Source organism: Nicotiana attenuata, unplaced genomic scaffold, assembly GCF_001879085.1.
Source record: "Nicotiana attenuata strain UT unplaced genomic scaffold, NIATTr2, whole genome shotgun sequence".
NCBI classification, from domain to species: Eukaryota; Viridiplantae; Streptophyta; class Magnoliopsida; order Solanales; family Solanaceae; genus Nicotiana; species Nicotiana attenuata.
In genome coordinates this window covers 126,321-136,648 of record NW_017670718.1, presented here as the reverse complement: position 1 = coordinate 136,648, position 10,328 = coordinate 126,321, and the positions used below count along the sequence as shown (strand labels likewise).

The window sequence follows — 10,328 nt, the reverse complement described above, 5'->3', positions numbered from 1 at the left end:
CCGTCTGTTTCTGTTTTGGGGGAGGGAAGAAGACGTTATATTTATAACAAAAGACACTATATTTTTCCGCTTTTTTTAATTTAAATATAACATCTTTTTAAAAGACACTATACTTAACTAGCCAAATGGTCATTAAAGTATAACGTCTTTTTAAAAAGACGTTATATATATTTTGGTAACTACTTTTTTTTCCCACACGTTTTGATCATTTGAGTCAAAAGGAACAATATTTTGGTTCCGGACAAAACAATACATTAGAGGACACTTTTGGACCTTTCCCCAATAAACTATAAAAACAAAAGAATTAAAAAAACCGGAGGTGTATTTTTGAAATTTCATGGTGGTGGGAGGAAGATGGACTACAGTCTAGCAGCACTGAAACTACTGTGCTCACAGCTAAAGGATGCCAAAGAAACCACCACCCAAAAATCCAACACTGCTTTCACTCTTGAAGGCATTCTCTTTCAACGCGCATGGCTCCAGGTCTCATAACTCTCCTGAGTCTACTCCATCAACCCTTACCCTCTTTCCCCCCTTTTCCCCTTTAATAATCCTGCATTTGCTTAGTTTTTCCAGTTTTCCTTGCAGGGTATTCTGGTTTCAACTCGTAACGCTGATCCCTCCGGCCGATTTCTCCTCGACGATGGCACTGGGGTCATTGAACTCCTACTCTCCGGCGACTTTCTCAATCTTTCTTTGGAAGTAGGTCAGTCATTTTGTTTAACGGAAATTAGTGTCATTATATTTGGAACGGATTAGAAATGACATATTGCCACATAAAGTGGAATTGAGGGAGTGGTTATTTTTTGTTGTATTACAACAACAACAACAACAACAATCTAGTAATAATCCCACTAGTGGGGTTCGGGAAGGGTAGAGTCTACGTAGACCTTACCTCTTTATTATTTGTAAGTTTGGTCAAATTATCTGAGGAAAGTTGAATGGGTGGAGGACAAGATTAGATTTTTATTCTTTTTTTTGGGTTAATGGACTTAGAAGCAGAGCCAAAATTTGAAACTTATACGTTCAGGATTCTAGTCCTTTTAATTTACTGGGTTCTAAATTAATAATTTATACATATTCAATAGATTTCTTAAAACAAATATAAGGTTTGAGCTAAAGCTATTGGGTTCTAAATTAATAGTTTATACATATTCAATAGATTTCTTAAAACAAATATAAGGTTTGGGCTAAAGCTATTGGGTTCTAAATTAATAATTTATACATATTCAATAGATTTCTTAAGACAAATATAAGGTTTGGGCTAAAGCTACTAGGTTCGGCCGAACCCGCGGCCAAAGAGCTAGCTCCACCCCTGTTAATGGTGGCGTTCTGGCCAATTTACACACACCTTAACCATAACACCAATAAATGTTACCTCCCACCAGCAGAGGTACCTGGTAACTCTGGCCACCAATGCTTAGGCAAATGGGATGAAATCGCCTAGCTTTTGATGACATGATTAAATTCTTGCTATGAAAAACTAAAGTTAATGTATAAGGGGCTAATCAGTTCACTTATGAATTAAACTTAAAATGTAGGTCCATGTAATATTTGGAACCATGGCGAATTCTATGATACATGGTTCGTTAAGGGAGTATGTGTAATTATCCCTTGTTTTTACTCTTTCTATTGTTTTTACAGTTCTTTTCTGCCATTTAAATCTGTACTTCTGCTTACTTCTTGAACAGGAATGTATATTATGGTTGTTGGAGGGTATTTTGTCCGTAAAGGCGGCCTCCCCTTTATTAAGGTAAGAAAGATTAAGCTTTCCCGCCAAGTGACTGACCACTTCATTCATGTTAATTTAGGATTTTTCTTGTGTTCACTTGCTTTAGCATGGTTGAACATTTTGTTTGAGCTTATTTAGGGTATTGGGTCTTTGACTGCATCAAATTGATCAAACTCGTAAAACTACTAATTGTATTGTTTCTTTTTAATGGTTTGATTGCCCATCTACGAATAAAATCTTTTCCCTCTCTTCTAAATCTGTCTCCATTCTACTATGAAAGGAGTTCCGCAATGGGTGTAATGCTCTTGAGTCCTGAGCCCTTAATCCTGACGTCTAATGTTGACATTTTATTAGTTTACTACAAAATTGAGGTTTAATCTTACTCTCAACCTCAGCAGTTAAGGCTGCTCCCATAGCATGTGTAGGAATCTATAAAGGCAATGGTTGTGAAGTACAAGTACATTTAGTCTCTAAGGATTACGAGAAGGCAAATGTCGGGGTTGTTGTCGAGGGAGGGGGAGTTCTTTTAGCATTTGAATTAAATATTGGGTGATCATGAGAAAGTCTTTAGTAGTTACTGATAAGAAGACACTTGAAGATGACTTAGCTTTTGTCACCGTTTTGTACTTCTTGATCGGTTGAAGCAAGTCTTACATAGCGGAATGTTGATTCGCCGATCTCAGCCGCATTGTGGCGTGATTCGTCAAATCACAATCCTTACAAACTATGCTTTTGACATTGTTCAATCAAGTCTTGACCTTCCATTAACTGCAAAGAGTATCTTAGTCTTCAGAGCGTATTTCATTTTTTTTTGCCTGAATTCAAGTTTTGCAGGAGGAAGCTGAAACAGCGTCAAATGTAGTGCATTTGGTAAAATTTCCATCTTCCTAGTCCTTTTCTCTAAGCTGTTTAAGCTATTCAGGATTAAAACAAAAGGACTTGTGTCGTGCTTCTTCCTTGCACAATTCAGCAGAGTATGAAATAAGTTCCATTTTGGCGTATTCATCATTGAAATATTTAATATTGTTGTACTGGAGGACCTGTGGAGTTATTCTCCTGATAGGACAGAAGGACTTCAATAGGTAGCCTCTGGTACTTCCATTTCATGAGTCCTAAAACTTTGTGGCTCCAATCCCATCAACATGCAATATTTCATACATAGACCAAGCCAAAATCCTCCAAGTTTAAATGCTGTAACCTGAATACTAAAGTCTATTTGAGGTATTAAAGCACAGATTATTTCTTAGCTAGTAGCATTCCTAGCTGTTTATTATATTAATCCAGAGTTATACAAAATACTAGCAGATAACCTAAAGGTGGTCCACAAAATGCATGTTTCAATAATTCTCAAAAAATTCTATCTTAGGGTTTGTGTTTTAAGCTAGGTTTGTTTGATTTATTATTCCGTGACAGATAGCAAAGTAATGGTGACAAGTGAGAGTGCATATCCCACGCTGTGCAATAAATCATGCCTTCACTTCTCTTCATTCAATCCAGATTAAAAATATGATGCAGTAAAAATAAACTGCTTGCGAATTTCCAAAAAGAAAAGAATAAAATGCTTTTGTTTCTAATAAATGTTAACCTCCTTCGAAGATGTAAGATAGCTTACCTGAGCCACCAGGGGAGAAATATCTAGCATGTTTTGGAGCCAAGAGTGCCATATAAAGGAACAAGGTCAGTCTTAGTATTATCACCTATGTCCTCTGAGGTATGCTGCTTCTGCTTAAAGCCTTAAACTATTCCTCTTCAGCCCATTCAGTGAAAAGCGTTCCTTCCTGGTGGTTGTCTGAAGTTGTCGAGTTCAAAAGGGCAAACTCCCCTTAGTTAAGGCAAAAAGGTGAACCTTTCCGTTAAAAGTCCCTTTTCACCGTTTCATCTCAATTAAGAAACTTTCTCGTATTCACTTGTTTTAGTGTGCTTTAACATTTTGGTTTGAGTTTCGAGGGTATTGTGTCACTGGCTGCATCAAATGTATCAAACTCACTGAAGTTTTTTTTGTGTTTTTGCTTTTCGGGCCTCCAATTGCCAAATTAACATAAAATCTTATACTTGTCCTTTTAAAATTACTATTTCTCTTTTCCTTGTTTAGTGGTTGATTTTGTCTCAAGTTTATTGTGGAAGAAAGTTCTGAATTTGGTATAATGCTGTAGATATCTCTAATGGCATATCATTTGCCAAGTTTAGGAGAACAAGTTTCAAACCCACCTATTGCAGCAGATAGTTCTCTTGCTGTATAGCATTGGTATGTACATAATCACATATAAAAGCAAACATTGGGTAAACTGGTAAAAAGCCAATGAAGTAATTACTATTGTGATTTTGAAAGAGAGGAGGTATTCTGAGCTCATTGATTGTAGGTCTTCTGGCAGTATTGATCAATTTTAGGAGCATTAATTTTCAGTAGACATGGGCTGAACTTGCACTTAGGTGAAACAGTAGTCATCTTTGTTAGTTTTGATAGAAAAGGAGTCAAGCCGTTTTCGGACCATTTTAACTCAACCTGTTTTGACTTGGCAATATTTAACCCTAGTGTGTAAAATGCTTGATGAAGCATTGGTGCTGCAATCTGATGGGAGGCCATTTTTTCTATAGACATTCCTTCACTAAGGTAGAATATTAGGAGTGTACAAACTAGATCACCAAATAAACCTATTAGACGACAAGTAAGACTGCTCACTCAGCATATTAGAAGTCTGGCAAAAAGAACTGCTCGGTGCACAAAGCATCCCGCATTCACGTAGGGTCCGAGGAAGGGCCGGACCCTAGGGGGTGTGATGTAGACAGCCTACCCTTACGCAAGCATTAGTGACTACTTCCGCGGTTCAAACCTGTGACCTATGGGTCACCCGGAGACAACATTACCGTTGCTCCAAGGCTCCCCTTCCATATTAGAAGTGTGTACAGCAATGAAAATATACTTTAGCTGGGTAGTGAGGTGTTATAGTGGAAGGTTGTACACCTTCTGGCTCCTTGACCTTATCGGAATGTAGTATTTCCTCACCTTTCCGCACCAAGAAAGAGCAGACAAATGATAGACCCACCAAAGAAAAATTATCAGCTGAGTTTGGTGCTTTCTTGCTGATTTTACACCTAGTGAAAGATCTGAAAACAGACTGTTTTTAGAGGATCATCACTTGTAATCAATCTGAAAAACAAGTCTATTTGGTTAAATCGATGTGTATTGCTAAATCTATTGCTGTATTAAGGTTAACATGTCTCTTGATTCAGCTGAACCTTTTTATAAGATATTTCTAAGCATTTTCTTCAATTCAGGTCCACAAAATTGTTGATCTTTCTCCATTTCCTGATCGAGAAGCAATGTGGTACCTAGAAGTGGTTGAGGCATACAAACTCTTCTACCAACTACCTACATTTGAAGACTAATTGAAGAGTGAAAAGGCAGCAGGAAAAAGAAGAACTGAGGTAGCTGTAAGGTGATATATAAGCTTGTATGACGCTACCAAATGGAGTTCTAGTCTGTCAAAATTTTGTTATATGTACCTCATCTGGATTTTTTAAAATTAAATTAACTTAATATGTTAGTAATTTTGTGGCAACAGTAATGCTATTGTCTTGTGTCCAATTTTTATGTTGATATTTTCTGATTTTAGTTTAACAGAAAGTATCAATTTGCACAAATTGTGGTACTATAGTAAATATCGCTTTCATTAAACTGTGACAGGAAAATGATAATACTCAAAAACCAGAGCCCTCACATTAATTTTCAGAATGAATTTGGCTATTTGGCGAAGCAACATGGTATCTGGAAAGAAGAAAGAGATGGCGAGGGAGGGAAGAATAATATTGAATAGGATGTATTACTAATGTTAGGATTGGTAATGCTGGGATTATTTTTTATCGATTTTTTTATTTGTCGTGCTATAAGATTATGAAATTTTGCATTTGGTGTTGTTTCGCGTTCATGAAGTAGGTGAAAATTAGGGAGATCAAAATTTCCAATAGGGTTAGGAAAACACTACATTCAACTTGGTTAAATCTTAATGGATAGATTTACTCCGTACACAAAGTGATTCGAACGTCATGGTTATTAAAAAAAGAAAAGGAAAACGAGGGAAATACACCATTACTAATACTAATAAAAATCTATCTAGTGATATGGGCGACAAACGATTCCATTTCCTTGTGAGCTATCCCACCATCCATCACTGACAATTTCACAGCTTCCTTCAACTCTGTAGCTCTCTTTTTCATCTCTTCTCCCTCCGGCGATGCCATTAAAGCTTTAACAACTTTCTCAATAGTCTCCGCCGGCACCACTTCATTTCTCTTCTCCCAATCTCTTACCGAAATCCCAATTTTCAACCCTTTAGTTATGAACAAAGCATTCCTCGGCTGATCAGAATGCATTGGCCATGCCGCAATTGGCACTCCCATTGAAATACTTTCCATGCACGAATTCCACCCGCAGTGGCTCATAAATCCACCTGTCGCCACGTGTCCCAAAATCTCCAATTGTGGTGCCCAATCTCTTATAACAATTCCTCTTTCTGCTACCCTTTCTTCATACCCTTCAGGCAATTGAAATTTCCGCACATCTCCAGAAAATATGTCTCCTTTATCAGCATCCCGTAGCACCCAAATGAATCTCTGCTCACTGTGTTCCAATCCTTTCGCCAGCTCCTTGATTTCTTCTTCGGACAACGAAGTTGTAGATCCGAATGAAACAAAAATCACTGAGTTCTCAGGTTGTTTATCGAGCCACTCTAAGGAATAATGGCGGCTTTTTTCAGTATCAGGTGTTGGAATTGGAATTTCCACAGGATTGAATGGACCAAGAGCCCAATGTTTAAAATCCTTAACGTACGTTTTCTCAATAAGTTCTAAATACAATTGTTCTATGACTCGAGACGTGCTGAAAATATTCCCAACACCAAAAACCCTAGCTTGTACTTGCTTTTTTGCAAATTCTTCCAATTCAGGAGAGTTGCAACCTTCTAGAGAAGGAATTTGTTTGAGTACAACTTCAGCTTCAGAAGGTACAGGTGGTCTAGCTGCATCCCAAATGTAAGAAAATATAAGAAAAGCAGAGACGGTGTGAAAACAGTAGCATTCGGTATTAGGAATTTTAGGAACATCCTGAACAATCCAAGACGTGAGAAAATCGTGCAAAACCACTACTTTTCTAGCCTTAGAAGACAGGTTATTTACGAGCTCTGTCACTGGCTCGCGTAGTTGGAGCGAGGAGTTAAACGCAGGGACAAGTTGAGAAGGGAATTTGATGGAAGCATCAGGATTAGGAGGAGGGACATCAAATGAAACTGAGAATTCAGAGAAATTGAGGTTAGGGGTGTTAAGTGGGTCCCATCCGCGGGCGCGAGACTGAGCCTGGCGGACGTGCGCGGCGGTACTGACGTAGTAAACGGGGATGTTATGGGCGGAGGAGAGGCGGCGGGCGAGCTCGAGGAATTGGTGGAGATGGCCTTGTGCAGGAAGAGGAACCATAACTACAATTACATCATGTTGAGTTGCATGGTTTATGGTTGCCATTGTTTGGTTCAGGACTAATAATCCAAGACTTGTCAACTTGTAACGTATCGATGGTTGATAGTGATTGTGCAAAAATAACTTGGTGGAGAATCCTAAGGTTTTGTAGCTTAGGGAGGAGAAACAGGGAAAAGTTCTGTCGCTGGGTCTATATTTGCAAGTTTAGTACTTCACTTGATGAGTCATACTGTGCAAATTTATACTAGTCCGATGATCCCATCAATAAATTTTAGATATCAATTTGTATCTTTTTTTGTGGTCCACAATATTTATTTTTTTAAGATACATCAAGAAGATATTATTATTTTTTTCAAAATTATACTTAGAGTAAAAAGTCTAGGAGTATTTATTGTATTTTCGATGAACAAATCAAAGTTAATATGATAATTTTATTATTATATTAATACTAAAAAGTAGATTTTTTAATATGTGCCAAATTAGCCAAAAATTTAAGTAAAATGCGGAGGAATTATTAAAGAAAGAGAAAAAAAGTAGGTGGTAGAGGGAACTTATGTACTTCGGACAAATTTCTAATATAAACGAGCTACAGCCTACACGTGTAGTCTGACTTGGGTTTTTGCAGAAACTTAATTCAAATAAATGCTACTCGAAAAACGTTTCTAAATTTTTTCTGAAAACTGTGTATACAGTCAAACTCAGGGAAGACCGTTTTAAGACTCCCGTAGCATTTCAAGTCCGGCCTCGATGGGATCGAAGCGTAGTCCAAGGCTCATCCTCGAAGCACTCGCCTCGGCAGGGTACGTCGAAGACTCACCATGGTGTACCTCGAAGCAGTATGAAAATCGACGACCATCATGGAAGGGCTAAAAACCCCCGAGGGCACGCGATGAGGACTGACAGAGTCTGCAAGAATAGTACAAATCCGTACTGAGCCGTTATATAGCTGTACTAGTAGCATTTCTTCGTCATTTACTAGACATGTACTGTGTTGGGATTTACCCCTCCTATATAAAGGGGACCCTTGTCATCTTGTAAAAGGATTCAGATTATTATTGAAAACACTCAAATTGAAAACAATACAACATTCTCTGCTCTTTGCTTAAACAATTATTCTACACATTTATTGGTTATTCATTGTTCATTCATTATTCATTTTTTATTTCATTTATTGCTCATTATTAACCGCAAAATGCCATCTTTCAGGCCCTCATTGTCATTGATTCTTAATCAATTGTTCATTGCTATTAGCCCCATCTAGACCTCGAGGCCCTGCTCCAGCCAGCTCGAGGCCCAGCTTTGTGACCCTGTTGGTTTGCATTTCTTATTTTCTTTACTTACACTTAGCATCTATTGCCTAACAACTAGTGTTATAATAAATCACATATTTTTAGAACCACAAAATCAAATATAATTGTAGTTACCATTTTCAAGGTAAACAGTTTGGCGCCCACCGTGGGGCTAAGAATAATAGTGCTTGTTTTGGTGCTAGTTTTCTGAAAACACAAAGTTATTCTTCACTTTTTTTCTTGTCCAAGAATCTCTGATTTCAGGTCAAAAAATGTCTAACTCAGCAAATGCACATGAAAACAACGGTATTGAGCTTCATGGAGAGAACGGTGTAGACGCCGGTGTACCACCGCAAAACCTAGGGGTAGCACCAGCACAAATCCCTGTCGACGTAAACTCACGCAACGCTGTGCATGTCGATGTGAGCTCTCATACCAACGAGAGTGTGCGCGGGGAGGAAAGAGAAGTTAGCCTTCAAATCATTTTTGAGATGTTGCAAGCACAACAAGTGGCTATCGCTCAGCTACAAAGTCAATAAAAAACTCCAAGCACACCAGCACCGGAGACGGCTCCTCGAGACGAGTAGGCACCAGAGAGGTCGAGTAACAACGGGTCAGCAACAGACCCAGCTATTATGAAGATGCTTGAGGACCTCATTAAAAAAATTAAATCAGGAGAAAAGAAGATAGAGGATAACAATAAAAGGGTGGAGACTTATAACTCGAGGGTCGATCAGATCCCGGGCGCGCTCCCGATTCTGAAGGGCGTAGATTCAAAGAAGTTCATACAGAAACCATTACCACCGAGTGCGGCTCCGAAGCCCATCCCGAAGAAATTCAGAATGCCCGATGTCCCGAAGTATAACGGGACCACGGACCTCAACGAGAACATCACCTCTTATACTTGTGCCGTAAAGGGAATGACTTAAAGGATGACAAAATTGAGTTTGTCCTGTTGAAGAAATTTGAAGAAACATTATCGAAGGGGGATATGATATGGTATCATAACCTACCCCCAAATTCGATAGATTCATTTGCCATGTTGGCAGATTCTTTTGTGAGGGCACACACTGGTGCCATCAAGGTCACAACCAGGAAGTCTGATGTCTTCAAAATCAAATAGAGGGATAACGAGATGCTAAGGGAATTTGTATCTCGCTTTTAGATGGAGCGAATGGAATTTCCACCAGTCTCCGATGACTGGGCAGTACATGCATTCACTCAAGGCTTGAACGAACGAAGCTCGGTAGCTTCAAGGCAGTTAAAATAAAATTTGATCGAATATCCCGCCGTAACCTGGGCGGATGTGCACAACAGGTATCAGTAAAAAATCAGGGCCGAAGACGACCAATTAGGAGCCCTCGGGCTCAGTATATCCTAGCAAGATCTTAACGAAGGAACAAAGTTTTACAGAAAGGGAGTCAAGATCGAACAAGGAAAGATACAAGCCGTACATAGAAGATCGAAGAAACACACCAAGGCGTAATGTACCGCGAGGTGATCGAAAGACAGATCGAGGTCTTAGTTCTCGAGGACTCATGAGTAAAGTCAGTTTCGATAGGCACACTGGGCCGGTAGAGGCACCCCGGCTATCCGAGTACAACTTCAACGTCGATGTCTTGGATATCCTATTGGCCATAGGTAAGATCAAAGATACCAGGTGGCCGAAACCCATACTATCAGACCCTTCACAGAGGAACCCTAACTTGATGTATAAATATCATGACACTCACGGTCATAGGACCGAGGATTGCAGACAGCTTCGGGAAGAGGTAGCCTGACTGATCAGCGAAGGGCACCTCCGAGAATTCATCAACGACCGAGCTAAAAACCAATTTCAG

The 10,328-nt window shown here is 39.1% G+C and overlaps 2 protein-coding genes across 5 annotated transcripts; one reads left to right on the top strand and one right to left on the bottom strand.

The window, feature by feature from the left end:
• Positions 1 to 296: 296 nt before the first annotated feature.
• On the top strand, positions 297 to 5,332 carry LOC109242615. Of its 4 annotated transcripts, none has more exons than XM_019409448.1 (5): positions 297 to 483; positions 589 to 706; positions 1,692 to 1,753; positions 2,567 to 2,602; positions 5,009 to 5,332. In XM_019409448.1, the coding sequence occupies exons 1-5, from the start codon at positions 355 to 357 to the stop codon at positions 5,117 to 5,119; spliced, it is 456 nt and encodes a 151-aa protein (XP_019264993.1). In that variant the 5' UTR covers positions 297 to 354; the 3' UTR covers positions 5,120 to 5,332. The 4 variants fall into 4 exon arrangements, with proteins under 4 accessions (XP_019264993.1, XP_019264996.1, XP_019264995.1 ...); XM_019409451.1 differs by having other exon boundaries at positions 298 to 483; positions 2,559 to 2,602; positions 5,009 to 5,091; XM_019409450.1 differs by lacking the exon at positions 2,567 to 2,602 and having other exon boundaries at positions 299 to 483; positions 589 to 702.
• Positions 5,333 to 5,716: 384 nt separating this feature from the next.
• Positions 5,717 to 7,430, bottom strand: LOC109242614 (zeatin O-glucosyltransferase-like). The gene has a single exon (XM_019409447.1). The coding sequence runs from the start codon at positions 7,241 to 7,243 to the stop codon at positions 5,840 to 5,842; it is 1,404 nt and encodes a 467-aa protein (XP_019264992.1). The 5' UTR covers positions 7,244 to 7,430; the 3' UTR covers positions 5,717 to 5,839.
• Positions 7,431 to 10,328: the final 2,898 nt, after the last annotated feature.